The 17273-nt window shown below is 42.1% G+C and overlaps 3 protein-coding genes across 13 annotated transcripts; 2 read left to right on the top strand and 1 right to left on the bottom strand.

Moving 5' to 3' along the window:
- Positions 1-59: 59 nt before the first annotated feature.
- Positions 60-4837, bottom strand: LOC135583532 (alpha-1,3-arabinosyltransferase XAT2-like). Of its 8 annotated transcripts, none has more exons than XM_065137969.1 (9): positions 4542-4837; positions 4365-4436; positions 2550-2615; positions 2415-2480; positions 2268-2330; positions 2116-2181; positions 1917-2024; positions 676-1787; positions 60-358 (listed from the first exon to the last, which is right to left on the bottom strand). In XM_065137969.1, the coding sequence occupies exons 1-9, from the start codon at positions 4672-4674 to the stop codon at positions 161-163; spliced, it is 1884 nt and encodes a 627-aa protein (XP_064994041.1). In that variant the 5' UTR covers positions 4675-4837; the 3' UTR covers positions 60-160. The 8 variants fall into 8 exon arrangements, with proteins under 8 accessions (XP_064994041.1, XP_064994043.1, XP_064994040.1 ...); XM_065137971.1 differs by having other exon boundaries at positions 1917-2015; XM_065137968.1 differs by having other exon boundaries at positions 2265-2330; positions 4542-4836.
- A 1837-nt stretch (positions 4838-6674) lies between these two features.
- On the top strand, positions 6675-10228 carry LOC135630787 (alpha-1,3-arabinosyltransferase XAT2-like). The gene is made up of 3 exons (XM_065137966.1): positions 6675-6945; positions 7043-7120; positions 8920-10228. The coding sequence occupies exons 1-3, from the start codon at positions 6816-6818 to the stop codon at positions 10104-10106; spliced, it is 1395 nt and encodes a 464-aa protein (XP_064994038.1). The 5' UTR covers positions 6675-6815; the 3' UTR covers positions 10107-10228.
- Positions 10229-13736: 3508 nt separating this feature from the next.
- LOC135631734 (alpha-1,3-arabinosyltransferase XAT2-like) lies at positions 13737-16398 on the top strand. 4 transcript variants are annotated; one of them, XM_065139555.1, is made up of 5 exons: positions 13737-14310; positions 14408-14443; positions 14558-14641; positions 14753-14851; positions 15023-16398. In XM_065139555.1, the coding sequence occupies exons 1-5, from the start codon at positions 14166-14168 to the stop codon at positions 16192-16194; spliced, it is 1536 nt and encodes a 511-aa protein (XP_064995627.1). In that variant the 5' UTR covers positions 13737-14165; the 3' UTR covers positions 16195-16398. The 4 variants fall into 4 exon arrangements, with proteins under 4 accessions (XP_064995627.1, XP_064995626.1, XP_064995625.1 ...); XM_065139554.1 differs by having other exon boundaries at positions 13739-14310; positions 14750-14851; XM_065139553.1 differs by having other exon boundaries at positions 13741-14310; positions 15020-16398.
- The last annotated feature ends 875 nt before the right edge of the window (positions 16399-17273 follow it).

Genomic DNA, 17273 nt, shown 5'->3' with positions numbered 1-17273 from the left:
TCAGAAAAAAAAATTGAATGATTTTATTATCTACAGATTTGCAGAGAAAAAAAAAGAACTTTTTGATAAAAAGAGATCTAAATAGGAAAAGAATAAAAGCTGCCAATCAAAGATTAACCCTTGCAAAAGGTCATGCAACATTCCAACTCAGGTCAGCAGATCACAGCACACGCGACCAAAAGAACCGAAACCTCCTCCCCGCTACATTCCAAAACCAAACGACGACGAAGAAGAGAAGAAAGCCATCGAGAATCTTCATTTCCATGTCCATCATCTCCATCCTGATGGATCGAGGCCTCACCTGCATCTCCAACGAAGACCTCCACAAACTTCGCTTTCTTCCTGGTTGCTGCAATCCCTGCCCAAAGATATACAAGCGATTTAGTCAGATCCTTCAGAGCTCAGCAAATTGTTATGCACTTCCATTATAAGATGGTTCACTGGAAGCAGCTCAGCTGCTGATTACTGAAAATGTAAACAAGAATCATTTTGCTGCAATTTTCATTCATGGACTTGCTTATTCTGAGTGAGTACATTTTTCCAATGGAGTCAATGAATTACTACAAGAAACACAGGTAAAGGCAGGATTCTCATGCAATCTCTCTAAATCTAGTGTTTGATGGACCGAAGTACTCCTGATAAGATACTCCTAAACCTACGCACATCGAGCTTTACCTTTTGCTGGTTCAGAAATATGTTCCAGAATGCATTGAATCCTAGTTGCTTCTGAATCGAAAGGGGGTCCCTGAACAAAACATCATCCCTGGGGTACTTCTCTATCAGGGAGCTCTCCTCCACTCTTATCTCGTACTCCACGTATCTTATTCCCATGTCCGGAGCTGGCTCTGCGAAGATGTATCTGCACCCTTTCGCCAGATCACAGCAAGGAATGATCTGAACCAGTGTCGCATTCGAAGGAAGGAAGACCATGTTCGTGAGCCCAGCCCCGTGGATCCCCATCAACACATCCACCGAGTTCACCATCTGCGCGAAGCGGGAGATGTTCTTCGTCTCCTCAGGCCCGGCCGTGATCAGCTTGAACCCGAGCCCTTTCACCATCCTCATCACCTGCCTTTCGTTGACGAAGGACCGCGATCCTCTCCGAAGAATTAGCAGCAACCTTGGTTTCCTCCTCGACTGCAGATCGATCCCCTCGCTGTACTTTCTCTTGAGCGAGAAGCACTTCCTCAGGAAGTCTCTGAAGTCGCTCATGGATATCCCATTTGGAGATTTCGAGGCATCGATGCCCAGCGCTCTGTGGCTGTGAAGACCCACGTGTGCATGGGGGAAGCAATGAACTCGATCGTCTGCGTCCAAGTTGATGGCCGGGTAGTGGGAGAGGTGCCTCAGGATCTGCTGATACTTAGCCATGAACTGGTAGTTGAAGTCGGTGACGACGAGCTGAACCTCTCCGTTGAATCGGCGAGCCATCATGAAGAGGGGGATGATCACATCGGTGAAGTCGTGGAAGTAGTTGCCGACGAACCCACCGGTGGAGAAGAACACGGCGGGGACGCCGTGGTTTATCATGCAGCGAGGGGCCTTCTCAGGCTCAGCTGCTACTGTCACGGTGAGCTCCTTGATAAGCTCCATGGTCGATTCCCACTTCCTCGGATACGGTCTGATCTTCCATGTCGTGTTCTCTGTCGGAGATCGATCCGTAGGTGGCGAAGCCAACATGATGATGGATGATCTGCCAAGAACTCTAACATCGCCATCCATCGAGCAGATATCTGATCTTGGTGCCGTGAAATCACACACCACTCTGCTCTCCTTGATCAATCTCTCTGCATTAGAACAGAGGAAACCGTGATGCCACTCCTTGATCAGAAGATTTACCAACAAGAAACACTCAAGAGTCATGATTGATAGTTTAAATTAATATTAGCAGCATCACACAACAGACGATTTTATACTGGTAATTCTCTTAATATTGCCAGCCATCACAGAGCACAAACCAGCTGTTGTCTCTTCTTCTCTCTGCTTTTCCTTCGGAACAGGAGGCAATTTTATCACTGTCCAATCTGTGTAGATGTTAGTATAGGTTTTACTGACATAACACGATACAGATGTGTATAAATTATGCTCGATTTACAGCAAAGGGATTACACTAACCTTTATTTGAGTCACCACCACCATGCTTGTCTTCATGCTGAAGTTGCAGTGTCACTGTTTGATTGCCTGCAGAAATAACTTTACAGGCTTATTCTTTACCACCGTAGATATGTCAACTCCTGAAGACGAAGTGAAATGTTTGCACCCACCACCTGTAGCCGGTTCATCCAACTCCTTATCTTCCATTGTTGTCGAGGTTAAGCTTGTTGCTGCATCTGCATTTAATGCGCCATAGACAGAATCAACCAACTTGCCGATTGGTCGACGACCTATTTCGGTGTAATGAATTGTTGCTTTACCTTCATGTGCTTCTTTCTTATCTTGCTTTTCCTTCAGTGCATGTGGAAGTATTGCTGCTTCTTTACCTGCCGTTCAAGTCTAATTACTCTAAGCTGGAGATTCACCTTCACTCGATGAATACAAATAGCACTCACCTCCTTGAAGTGACTCATCGCTTAGCTGTGCTTCCTCAAATGAAGCAGGTGTACTTGGTAATCCACCTGTATCAAGTGCATCTTAGAGTAAACTCCATAGATAACTAAGAACAGCCTCTATTAATACATGTACAAATAGAACTGCCAGATTTCCAGAATAAGCCCAATCCCTTTCCTACTCTAACTCTCTGCCCCAAATCTGCACCTGCTTGTTGTGCAACTCCAGCAGATGGAAATTAAGATGACCTGATCCGAGTCGCAACTCCAGCCAAACTTTATCTTCATCTTCAATCATTAAGCATGTTCCCAATTCAAAAGCAACCAAACAGGTCAACTTCTGCGAGCAGTTCCAAGTGTTCAAACCTTCATCTCTTAATCAACTAATAAAGGTAGCATGGAGTCATCATGCTTCGAAATCCATGTGCCATTAGTGCGTAAAGGATAGGTCACGGATTGGCATGGCCTTACTGCAAACTAGATGAGAGGAATTCTGTCGAACACCCCGCGATTTGCACCTTTAATCCCAAGCAGAGCATGTGTAGACTCTTAATTAGAACGCTAAGCTGACGAGACTAGTGAGTACATGGGTTATCTTTGCGTGCATCTTTAGATAACACAGCTAAGAAGAAGAGTTTCCTACAGTTCATACATATTTAGAACGCTTGCTTGCTAATGCAAGAGTTGGCTGGCGTGTAAGTGATATGTATTATTAGACGGCTTTGTTTCCTTTTCTGAAAGGAACATGTACGGTACAGCTGGGTTGTAGCAATCTCTTGATTCCTTCATGAAAGAGACCACCTTCTTATCTCTTGTTTGTGTGTGTGTGTGTTATATTCATATATGTATATATATAGCATTGCCTTGTGATACTGTCGCTTCGACATATACATCAATGAATAAGAAATTTGTCATGGTTATAATAGCTCAGAATGTCACGTGATAGTGACTATAATATATCTTAGTAATGGAATAATTCTTAGGTTATCGTCAAAAGCTCAAGAAAGACGTTGACGTGATAACAGGATGATATCCAAATCCTCTTCATTGTGCTTCAAAGAAAAAACCTGAACCAATCACACACCGAGGCATTTGTAGGGCAGATATACAGCTAGGGTTTGTAGCAATGACAAAGATAGTCAGCAGAAGAGGAATCTCTAGCTAGCAAACTTGTAGAAGGCATGTCTGCTGTTATATACATATTTTTTGTGGGATCTAAGTGAAGTTAAGACGCCATCCCAAGGAGTCGAATGGCTGGCAGATGGACCATTTCTCATCTTTACATTTCGACCATGCACCAAATGACGTACCACCAACATCTAATGGTGACAACTTAACTATCGCATTCAAAACACAGCGAGGGCTCAACTAGCTTTAAGATCATGGAATGTATAACCTCAAATATTGCTCTCTCTCTCTCTCTCTCTCTCTCTCTCTGTTCTACGTACAATGAAGAGTTCATCCTAATGGATCACCAAGGTGATGTCTTTTATTCTCTGCACTCAGAACCATGAAACATGCGCAAGATGCTTCTACCACCTTTTTCGCTTTCAACTAGACTGCTCAACGATGTATATAAAAAATCAAATGGATTTCCATCGAGGTGCAACTTAGATTTTTTAGAACTGTTCCGACCACTGGAAATGCTAACCGCATCCATATCTCCTTATGTACTCCCAAGAAGAATCAAAAGCTATAATTTGGATCAACATATATAGATATATTTATTTATTTAGTTATTTATATATTTATATATGTCCTCTTAGATTAACATCAGATCCAAGTTCAGAGATCATGAAGAGAAAAATGATGGCTGACCTTGTCCTCCAGTCTTCAGTTCCTCCTCCATGGGCAAAGCCATATTCGAATAGCTGGATAGCTGCAAATTCACTGCGAATTGAAACTGGGTGGTGTAATTAAACAGCAGCATATATGAAGAAGAAGAAGAAGAAGAAGAAGAAGAAGCAGCATCTGATACATAGTACATGGACTTACATGTAACGATGGTGTTAGAACCAGATTTGATGAGACAAACAAGGATCACTGTCATGATCAGAAGGCATCCGAAGAGGGCAGCCTGGCTGAGCTTCCATGGTTTCAGATGGCTAAAGCTCTCGGATCGCCTCATCTCTATCTTCTTCTCTCGAAAAGCCTGCTATGGAACTGGAAGTTGCCTCTATCTGCTTTATATACTCAGTGTTGGCATGCTACACGACTTTGAACCATAGTTTATATATCCCTTCCTATGTGGTCCTCCCAATTCTGCATACTGTTCCTCAAGGGCAAAGCTGGACACACATATTCCCCAGCTCTCATCTTATGAGTTCATTGTTCCACGCTATCTCAACATTATACTTGTATCAAGAGGAGGTATAGTACCCTTCAAACCAAAGCTGATGCACATGCAGAAGTATCTGTTCCTATGTATGCATCAAATAATGCGTGTATATAAATTTCAAGCAGAAAAATAGAGAACAGCCTGGAGTCTCTCAGAGAGTGGACGTCGAAGAAGACGAGCGTATTGCTTGTCAAGCAACTAATTTAGACAAAGAGATGCTACCGGATGAATTCAACAAATACTACGATTGATGTGAACTGCAATAAATTAGAGAAAACAGCCAAGAAGTGAAAGTCACTGAGATGTTAATGGCTTACCTATTACATTGAAAACTCTCCAATACTGTAAGCTGTGGAAGTCTCTGCGCCGCCGGGGACGACGCCTTCTGCTGGTGGGCCAAGGAAGAGGAAGGAGCCTATGCAAAGTGGTGTTTCCTGTACGTATTTTTGTTGAGATTTATATGAATGGATGCGAGTGTATGTATATAAATTCCATTCTCGGGCTTTGAAGTCCTGTAGAGTCCTCATGTGATGAGATCTTTCAGTGTGCATGCATGCATGCATGCATACAGAAACAAAATGTAAGGTAGATGGTAACATCCACTCTCTTTGTCTTCACTGTTGGTAGATCCCTACTTTTGTCTCCTCACAACAATTAAATACCAACAATTACTTAGTTATTATGATTAAAAATGGGCCTACTTGATCTATTACAACTTGTGTTTAACCTGTATCAGTGATCTGTGATGTTTGGTTATCTAATTGTGTTCTCTCTTCAAGCAAAGGGGCATGGAAACCGGCCTCATGTGATTCTTCTACCGGAAGCCAGTAGTTGACTTGGCCAGAGCCTTATTATATTTTTGTTTTGTATCATTTATATAATTATCTTGGAATTAATGACTTTGGTATATTCTTAGTCGTCGTCATAGCCGGCAATAATTTAATGAAGTAGTTATTATTATTATTATTATTATTATACAACTTTATTATATATATATATATATCGAAGATATTAGTTATCTTTATTAAAAATTCTATTTTTTAATATCTAATTAAAAATTTATTTTCACCACAAATCCATTATAATGAAAATATAAGGGGAAGAAGAAGGGATTATGTTGGGCTCGACGAACCCTCTGCAGAAGCCTGTCTCGCCCATCGAAGCCCAATTACGATCCGGCAACAAAGACTACATTTGGGCCTATTTGGTCCATGGATGAGACCAACAACCCTTACCCAATCAATCAATGCAAATAAGGCATACACTGCGATTGAGACGGTGGGTCAACTGATTCGCATCGGCAAATCTCACGAGAGACATGCCCAGTCAACACATTTGATGGGGCCCAGACCACTTCCCGCTGGACCCCAGTACGAATCTCGTAAGCGCTTGGGATACTTAATGGTATACCTACACATTGTGATGGTCTCAGCAGCAGCATTAATGTACGCTGTACAATAATTGATCGTGACTTGTCACCTCGATCACGTAATCGTCTAAATTACTGTCACTCCCCACCGACACCGCGTCCTGGCATGCGCAACTTTGTCGCCGTCCGCTCTGCCGCTGGCTTTCGTCGAGATACGTGCGAGGTCTTGATGGACGGAGATGAGGACCAGTAACCATCAACCATTTTCTAGCATGCAGTTTAGTCAACTCTGGAGGAAAAGTCCAAACACGTTTCCCGAAATCTAAAGAACAATGTCACTCTCGCCCACCAAATCCTTTTCCTAGAAATATTTCGTCAACACAGGAATAACGTCATCAGAAAAGTTCTTCTCAACTGATGCGTGGTGCATCACCAGAAGAGCGCTTGAGCTCCATTATTGAGCAGGTCAGCCGTTTGCCCCCCACCCACCTTCACCCAACCCTTCTTTGAGAAGATGGGAAGTTCCTGCAGATAATTGCAGTGGCCCGAAGATACATCGGAGATGGCGAAGCATAAGAGCCCCAGCCGAGGAGAACCCCAAAGGCTCAGGTCGGCGCTGCTTGGAGGATGCTTTCTGCTGTCGATGATCCTTCTTGTGGTGTACACCAGCTACGTTGTTTCCTTCTCCAACCGTGAGTTGTTCTGATCCTGTACTCGTAGATGTTCGTGCCGTGGACTGCTGAGTTCATCGTCTTGCTAATTTTCCCCCAATCTTATTTGGTTGTGTAGTGACCTTCTGGCGTTCAAATCAAGCGGCTCCTCCTGTTCCCAAGGAAGAACACAAGATCACAGCTTCTGATCCAGCGGGTAAGCCAATTTTCGCTGGCCTTCTTGAATCTGAGATGATTGTTGCAGAATCTCTTCTAATCGGCCACGAATTTTCTTGCCAGTCAACATAAAAAAACACTTGCTTTTAGAGATTCGTGAACACCTACAAGCAATTCGACAGTAAGGATCAGAGAGGGCAAGAACACCTCAAAGGGAGGTCAGTAGGAAAGCAGTAGTAGATGGGAAGAGGGAAAAGAAGAAAGGGTGAGATTACACAGGGAAATTATCTGGAAATAAGATAATTGAGAGAGAGGTAGGAGAAAGAATAGTCTTGTAGACGTAGAGAAAAGCAAGCTACATATGTAAGGATGAATACCTTCTGTACTCGTATTAGACTTTCAACTTCCAATGGACTGCAATTGTTGGTTTCTTTATATTTCTGAAGCCGATTCTTCATGTTTTTCTGAATGCACTACAAAAAGTTGGAGTCCGATGGTAGAATCCCAATTTGATTTTAGGATCAATTCCATCTGTTATCCATGATGTCCGATCCTCATGCAAACTAGGAATGGAGAAGAACAGATGCGTTGATATAATGCAGGTGGATTTGAGGTTCCTGGAATTGGCAGCATCTCAAGGTAGATTTTTTTGTTGATATCTGCAGACGATATGTAGCTGAAAAGATTTGAGAAACATACGGCAAATAGGAAGAGCTCACATTGATAGCTTCCTTGTGCATTGTCGTCTATTGTTAATGGCAAACAGGAAGATTACTCAATCACCCTGATAGAACGCCAAGAAAAGAAGTAAATATTCTGCTTTAGCAAGTTGACGCATCGTAAATTCAAGGATTTCTTCTCGACGGGCATTGGTAACCAACTAGTTCCTTGGTGCATACTCACAATCACCAACCACCATTAGCTCAAGTCTTTCAAGATTGTGAATCCACTCTCAATCTTCGTTATATATATACTTTTCGATCTCTTAGAGAAAGTCCATTTCTATCTGCTTTTATTTCAATGTCTTTATCAAGTTCATTTCTATTTGATTTACCTTAGTGCTTAATCCTTCTTATGGAATGTTCATAGAGGGACAAGGACCAAATATACAAGAAATGTCAAGGTTTAGCATTAAAGATAATGAATTGTCACAAAAGGTGCCTCAACTTTAGATAAGTACATCGTTTGCTTGCCTAACAATATGGCACTTACATTTTATTATTCTTTCTTGGGCTAGAAAATCAATTCCATTAATTCTGCATTACATGGAATTAAAGGTGTATACTTGTGAAGTGCAACTAAAAATACACTAGACGTTTTTGTTCTCCTTGTAGCAACGAGTCCAAATAATTGAATGCTTGTTGACTTCATAAATAGAAGCTGATGTAAGTTTGGGATGACTAATATAGAATTAATGTACACTATTTCCTGGATTATTATAGGAAACCTATTGCGAGTGAAAGATGATAATCCTAGATGTTATTCTGCTATATATATGTTAGTTTTATTAATGCTTCTTTCGTTAGTCTTAATTTGCACGAAAGATGTAGATTTTCTTGTAATTATAAAGCCTTGTGTTTCTCTTTTACAAATCCTTACTAAAGACAAAGTGAATTATCACCTTTGTTTCTGAAAATAAATAGAAAGTTCAGACACAATTTTCATGTCAAAGAAAATATACACACTGAAAATTGTCCAGTTATTGAGACAATTTCATAAAGCTAAATTAATATTTTTGAAATTTAGCTTTTTCCTCGGAAGAGAAGTAGATGAACTCCAGATCTAGGAATTGAAATTAAACATGTTTGTTGTATTTAAAGCTTATAATTTTTTGTGCAGAGACAAGGCCCCAAAAGGAGAAACTTCCAAGAAATCCCTTTTGTGATTTTTCAGACAGAAGGAATGATTATTGTGAGATGGAGGGTGATATTAGGATCCATGGAAACTCTTCCTCCATCCTCTTTGTTACTTCCTCAAATACAAATGGTACAAACATACAAGAATCATGGCAGTTGAAGCCTCATCCTCGGAAAGGAGATGCTAGAGCGATGGCTCGCGTCACTGAAATATCAGTGAAAACTTTGTCTCCTCATGGTGCTCCTAAATGTGCCATACGTAGCACAGTTCCGGCAATAGTCTTCTCAACTGGTGGTTATATGGGGAACTTCTTCCATGACTTCACTGATATACTTATCCCTATCTTTACAACATCCCAACAGTTCAACGGGGAAGTTCAGTTTCTAATAAGTGAGATTCTTCCAATATGGAATGACAAGTATCGAAAACTACTAAAACCTCTCACTAATTATGAGATCATTGACTTCAACCAGGACCATACAGTTCGCTGCTTTCCTCGTGTTATCGTGGGTCTTAAATTCCACAAGGAGATGAGCATTGAGCCCTCAAGGTCCCCTTACGGTCTCTCAATGGTTGATTTTGGAAGGCATGTCAGAAAATCTTTTGCATTGGAGCGTGACACCACGATTAAACTGGGACCAGATCAAGATAAGAAGCCTAGAATCCTAATTATTGCAAGGAAGTGGACGAGAATATTTGCCAATGTCGATGAAATAGTTCGGAAAGCGGAAGAGATGGGCTTCGAAGCTGTTGTTGCAGAGGCGAAGTATGACTTGGCTGAATTTGCACGCATAGTTAACTCATGTGATGTGATGCTGGGAGTTCACGGCGCCGGGCTAACTAATCTTGTCTTCCTTCCAACCAATGCAGTGGTGATCCAAGTTATTCCTCTGGGTGGATTGGAGGGGATAAGTTGGATTGACTTTGGATTGGCTACCATAAGCATGAAGATGCACTACTTGCAGTATATGATAAGTCTAGAAGAGAGCACGCTGACAGAGCAGTTTTCTAGAGGCGATCCAGTGCTCTCTGATCAGAAGGAAGCTTACAGAAAACATGGGTGGGATCGAATGATCGAGCTGTACTTTTTCAAACAGGGTGTGAAGCTCGATACACAGAGGTTCAGCAGTACTTTACTGCATGCCCTTGAGCTTCTTCGTCAACGGTAGATAGCGGCACCAGTTTGAAACTACTCGCCTTGATTAATTCGCATTGTATTTTTCTTAATAAGATTAAACAAACATGAAGTTCCCCCAGTGCTTTCCAGGAAAATAGAGTATGTGTTCTTTAATCTCTTACTTCATTTGCGGTTGCATCAGAAAGTCATTTTTATTTACATATACTTATTTTGTTTTGTTTTTTCCGAATTGTCAAAGATCCAACCAGGACATAATATATTTACGACAATCATATTTACGACATAATAGGATTAAACATGCCATCACCAGGGGAAACGTTCTCTTTTCAGATTTGCAAATCATCAAATGGGGTGATTAGATCGTTCCTTTGTGAAGTTATACGAGACACATAATTTGTGATAGATGAAGCTCGTAATTCCACACTTCAAAATGTGAGTTGTATATGTGCTCAAGCGAGAGTAATCTGCCATAAGGACCGGAGAAGGAGAAGAAGCCAAACCTTCTACTTGCTGCCAACAATGTCAATCAGATCGTTGCAGAATGGCATCAGTGATGAGGAGAGCACTCTGACACAACAATGTCTAATAAATGACACTGTGTTTTTGGCAATTCATACGCTTGGATGAGCTATTAATGGCCTCACCTGAACAGGTTTGGACCTTTCTTGCTCAAAACCTCGTGTGTATATATATACATATATATGTATATAATTTAAAAATAATAATTTTATTAGTTTGGATAAAATAAATATAATTGTCTTTTTAAATTAATAAAGTATAATTGTAGCCAAAAGAAAAAGAGAAGAAATTTCCAGCAATTTCATCCTCGAGAGTCATAGGAAACGAACGATGCATTTCAATAGTTCATTCGTGGGATCTGATGATGGGTGGGACCCAATTCACCGGCTTTGGCGGGCCGCACGCATTGAATGCCTCGCCCTTTGTCCTTCTGATTAGTCTTCGCAGAGGAGCTTTGTGTTTAATGGCTTTGGCTATTCTCGATGGGACTTTGTGCGACGAGCTGCTGTCATCTTTCATTCCGTAGGCAATAATGGCTGCTTCAATTGTTGGTGTTGCTATTCCTGATTCGGTGGCAAGTCTTCGGTGGACAGCGAGCAGTTGATGTGGACCCTCAAACAACTCATTTCTCACACCCACACATATACCGGTATTCGGCCACTTTGGCCAAATTCGCTGTTTCTCTCATTTCTGACCTTTTGTTGCATATTGAATTTTCCACTTTATTCACATTGTGATTGATTTTATTCGAGTTTGTGTTGATGTTTGTTTGTCGGGAAGCGAAAACATCGATATCAAATAAAAAAAATTGATATAAAATTTATGTGCTTCGATATTTCTCATATATGCCTAAAAGTAACTTAAAATAAAAAAAAATCAATTGACTTAATCTAAATTCAACTATGAATCTCTTTACGAATACATTCTCTTATGATTGATACTATGAAAAAAAAAAAATGGGAGAGAAGACTTTGATATCATAAGCAAAGATAAAAAAAAAAAAAAAGAGATTAATAGTAAACACAAACCTAAGGGAGTATTTATATGATTTGATGATCCTCATCTATGTCCATGAAAATTAAAATATATTGTGTCAATCACAAAATTAAAATATAATCCCTTTATATATACATTATATCATATACATAATAATTGAGAGAGTCAATATAAGATTTATATGGTTCGACGCTTCTCACTGCATGAAGAAAATCTAAGATCTTCGCTAGATGAAATCGAGATATAAATGCATTCAGTCAATCGCAATCAAAACATGTAAATCTTAAAAGTATTTAAAGTATTCACTCGCGTCCCCAATAGAAATTTAAGATGTATGTGTTATTTATGCATCCTAATTTCAAAAAATAATTCACACAAAAAAGTCCTATGGTTGAATTCCTAACGTTGATTCTAAGAATCTAAAAGAATATGTCAACCCCTCGATGTTATCGTCGTCGTCGGTCGTTACTTATTGTCTGTGTATGACAATTTTATTCTCGGGATGTGATCGAATGTGGAGGGAGGGGGGGTCTGATGGCAGGTGAAGCACATTATCAACGATAAGCAAAAAATAAACATATAATCGATGGATGAATGGATACCTAAAATGGGCAGAATCGAACACATTGAAATCCACGAGTCCTTCTCGAACAGAGGAAAAAGAGCGAATAGCTTACGTGCGGAAATGGGTGACTCATATACCCGCCAATGGCTTCTGGTTGGAAACCACTTGCATGACAGCTTGAGCGGTGACGACGTCGACGACGACCGATACGAGAGCAGCCTCGATAACTTCGGCATCTTCTTATATTGGTCCGATCTCCTACCAAACCATCTGCTTTCAGATTAGATGACCGGTTGAGGCGTCGACAAATTCTTCGGCCTTTGCCGAACGGACGAACCTCACAGCACGCGGCAAAAAGATGTGCCGACGAATTGACTTGCCGAACACGGTTTCCCGGAGACATTTGTGCCACAGCAAAGTCAAAAGTAAGCGACCATCGGCCTATTCGTATGATTAGTAAGGAATTGTTTGCTTTGACAAACTCGTTTTTATTAGTTTTAGAACAAATGAGTTCTAAAAATCACCCATTATGATAAGAGAGATCTAACAGACTTATGAGTCATCGATTCTCATACTCATACTCTTCAATCAATCAATGTAGGACTAAATAATCTTATCAAATGTATATTAACTTACATGATTTTCCGGAGATATTTGTGTCACAGCAAAGTCAAAAGTAAGTGACGTTAAGAATATTCATGTTTAAATGTATATTAACTTTGACCCATTTGATTCCGATTTATTCATAATCGATTTAAAATCTCAACATCAAAAGAAAAATAAATCTAAAGTACAATTCAATCTACCGGGAGAGTCCGAAGGAGGATGACAACACTCAGCACGGTTGCATATAAATGATATTGTGTGAAATAAGGTAATTATGAGATATAATCTCAAGTGTGGCTAAATGGGGTTATGAAATCAAGTACTTTTTTTTCTTTTTTTTGTTCTTAGTTAAAATAATAGCTACCGACATTTTGACAAAGGCCTATGAACATTTCGAGATGTAGGACTGAGATTTTGCTTGACTTCGTGACTAAGATCTTTGACATGACAATTTAACTACCAAGAAAATACTACATACAAATTGAAAAAATTGGATGTCATAATCTAAATATTTCGATTGAATTGATGTCTGCTCTAATATAGATTTTTTGACCTTGATCGGTCTCTCACTCGAACTCATCTGTCATCTGTATAATTCGTACAGGAGATGAGATGAGCATCCACGGGGTGGTGTGTGCAGCACTAATACATCACCGAGGGAAATCGATATGCGGTTCACGTGAAATGGTGATTCTGTCGGATTAAAGACGGGCTTCTAATGGTGGGAGGACAGGCACAGAGTCGGTAGGGGGCATTTCGACGGTACATTTTGCTTCTTCTTCCTGCGTCACCTGTCATGCATTTGAAGCAAGTGACTCGAGGAGCATTGCAGTAAAAGCTGGGAAGATTCTGCTTTCTCTGCACCTTTTTGTACCCACCACCCTACTCAGTAATTGCACGAGCTGATCACTCCCTCCTACATCTTACATCGAACGTATTATTGGATTCCAAAATCCTTTTCTCTGCTTCTTCTAGTTTCTCTAGTTGGACCAGAAGACCTGAGTTGGCTCTCCCCCCGGTTGGAACAATTCTGCTGCATGTGTATCTTCAGTGAAGTAAATGGTAGCAGTGAAGCTCCATCATCCTTTCCTGCTCCTTCTCAGGAATAGAATTACGTCTAACCCGGTCCAAGTCGCTCCAACCTCAAGCCGGTGGACCCACGCCACTCGCAAGCATGCAAACCAAGATGTGGAGGAAGAAGAAGAAGAAGAAGAAGAAAGGGAGGAAGTGGCCTCCTGTTTTGAGGAGTCAAAATTACATATTTGGTCCTTGTCACACTCACCCATTCCCTATGACTCATACCCATAGTCATTATATGTCCCCGAACTCTGCGCCTTTTTGTTGTAGAGGCTGCCGTCTTGCTCGGTTACGAGCAAAGAGAGGAGCGGTGCTGCAGCAGAGCCGATGAAGATGGGCTCCAAACTGAAGCTGGCAAGGAATGGCAACCAGTCGCGAAGATTGAGACTCGTGATGCTCCTCGTCGGATGCTTCCTGGTCACGATGACCTATTTGGTGGCGTCTAAGCCTCGGGGACTAGTTCGCTCGAGCCGTAAGCTACGCTCTTCCTTTCGTGTTCCCCTTCGTCTATGTTGCCACTGCTAATTCCTTGTTCTTGAGCTAATAACCCGCGCTGATTCGTGTTGCAGTCGGTTTTAGGACATCGATGCCGACTCCATTATCAGGTATTGTGCGGATCTCGGATGCTTCACTCTTATGCAGGGCATGGGAATGCTATTTTGAGCTCGTACTTGGCGTTGGTTGTCTGAAAGGTTTTGGCTTTGTTCATCTTTCTTTAGGTGACGATGTGTTGAATGGAGATGAGAACGGAAGGCATTCCACTGCTTCGGGAGGGAAAGATCCACAAAACTCTCAGGCATCAGGTAATCTACTTGTGCTTGTGTTCCATATTCCTCGGCTGAAATTCCCTTTCCCTTTTGAAAGGCGATTTAGCTTTAAATCTGTAAAAGCTAACAGTGCTCCGCATGCAGCAGAAAGCAATGATGAGAAAGAGAAGAGTATCCAAGGAGAAAAGAATGCCATCGTTGTTGACTCCACTTCGCAGGAAGTAGCAAGAACTGATGAACTAACAGGTATTATATCATGTCAATACTTGGAACATTAAATACTTGGAAGCATAAATATTCCTAATCATGAGATAGATATTATTACCATAAGTCATACCTCACTAAAAAGAACTGAATCCCTTTATCTATTCTGTTCGACTCTTAACCCTTCCTAAATCTTTTTTTGATGCGAAGAAGGAGGTGAGCAAATCCAAACTCTGGAGAGGAAGTCATCATGTGATCTTTCAGACGAACGAGTAGATATCTGTGAATTGTATGGAGATATCAGGATTCCCGGGAACTCTTCGTCTGTCCTGTTCATGGAGTCATCCAACAACACTGAGCACAAAGAAGCATGGCGAGTCCATCCATATCCTCGCAAAGGAGATGAGACCTGTCTCCGCGAGGTTAGAGAACTCACCATCAGAGCCACCAGCGAAGCCCCTCGATGCACCGTCCACCACAATGTTTCCGCCATAGTCTTCTCCGTTAGCGGGTACACCGGGAACCTCTTCCACGACTTCAGCGACCTGCTTATTCCTCTATTCGTGACCGCCCGCCAGTTCGACGGGGAGGTCCAGTTCGTGGTGACCGACTTCCGGCGCTGGTGGATCAACAAGTACCGTCTTGTGCTCCAGAGGCTGTCCAAGTACCCGGTGATGGACTTCGACGGCGACGAGGAAGTGCACTGCTTCAAGCAGGTCATCGTAGGCCTTCGGGCGCACAAGGAGTTCCAAATCGACCCGGCGAGAGCTCCCAATGGCTACACCTTGAACGACTTCACCAGATTTATAAGGAGCACCTACTCGTTGCAGCGAGAAACAGTGAACAACATCGAAGACCTCGCTGCGAGGAAGCCAAGGCTGCTGATCATCGCGCGGAAGAAAACGCGAGCGTTCACCAACATCGGCGAGATAGTGGCGATGGCGGAGGGCTTGGGTTTCGAGGTGGTGGTCGACGAAGCAAATGTGTCATCCGACATGGCTCAGTTCGCGCGGACCATCAACTCCTGCGACGTGATGATGGGGGTGCACGGCGCTGGCCTCACCAACTTTGTGTTCCTGCCGCTGAACGCCACCATGATTCAGATTGTTCCGTGGGGTGGGCTGGAGTGGATGTCGATGCTGGATTTTGGGTACCCTGCGATGGCCATGGGGCTCAAGTACCTGCAGCACAGCATTACCATAGAAGAGAGCACTCTGACGGAGCAGTATCCAAGAGACCACCGTGTGTTCACGGACCCTATGTCGTTCCACGGCAGCGAGTTCAAAGTCGTAAGGTCGACGTTCATGAAGACCCAGAACGTGAAGCTCGATGTGAACAGGTTCAAGGGTGTTCTGTGGGAAGCACTGGAGAAGATGATCCAGTAGCAGAGGGAGGCGGCATTTCTTCTCGGCATTTCTTCTCTCGATTCTTTCTGCCATCGGTCGGTCAGTCTACTTCAGAACAAATTAGATGTAGTTTTGAGTTAGCTACAAATCGTAGCGAACGTCACTCTTCTCAGGGTGATGCCTCTGTTCACTTGTGTGAAGTTTGCACGATACATACCATGTGTTCGACCAAATTACCGACAATCTTGGACTCCGTTATTGTTTTATAGCTCTTTCATTCGAGCAATAATTCTTCCTCAAAGTAGTATTTCCACCATAAATACCAAGAAAAGTATGAAAGAAATGAGTCAAAGGTTCCAAGTCTTCAAGCAGAACAAAGGTCAAAGGGATACGCGAATGCAAGGCACTGTAACATATCAACATTTGGTGCTCCTTCGTGTTCAAAGTGTTTGGCATGGGAGATCACATGCGGCGGCCGACAATTCTGGTGGCCTTCGCAGAATGTCTTCTAAGTCAAGAGCTCGATGGCTGCTTGTGCAGGAGCCTGAGGTTTGCAGTCTTCTTTCATGTTGCTGCTGCCCCATGGCCGTGAGACATGGAGCAGAAAACATTGAATGATTTCGTCAAACAAAATGCGACGACTCGTCCTTTCACTCCGTTGTCTCCATGTAAGCCACCGACGAGACATTGCAAAGGTCACGGACTCGTGAAACTGTTTGGCTGTGACCGGTAGTTTTGAAGGAAGGTTGGCAGGAATGGCTGCTGCCGTTTGGTAAAGAGGCTGATGAACGTGAAGATCCAGTGGAAAGACAAACATAACGACATTTTCTTATGCATGACTTGATAGAAAAGTATCTTTCCTAAAATTGTTTAATCATCAAGTAAGATTCCAATTTCCTTTCCGAGGAATTCTTGATTCACTCTTATTCAACTTTTGTTCTTGGATATTGGCTTCTGTAAGTCTCGTTCTCACTGTTGAAGAACGACACAATGGAGAGTTCGATATGCTTTCCCGTTTGCTCAATGCTCTGTTTCGCTAGTTCTGCTGGGAAGCTTAGAGGACTCGGGCTTAGCAACCGAATGATGGGAGGGATACACTCCTTTCATTATAATACTCA

Source organism: Musa acuminata, chromosome BXJ3-2 (assembly GCF_036884655.1).
Source record: "Musa acuminata AAA Group cultivar baxijiao chromosome BXJ3-2, Cavendish_Baxijiao_AAA, whole genome shotgun sequence".
NCBI lineage: Eukaryota > Viridiplantae > Streptophyta > Magnoliopsida > Zingiberales > Musaceae > Musa > Musa acuminata.
The sequence above is the reverse complement of the archived record's forward strand: the minus strand, read 5'-3'. Positions and strand labels throughout refer to the sequence as shown.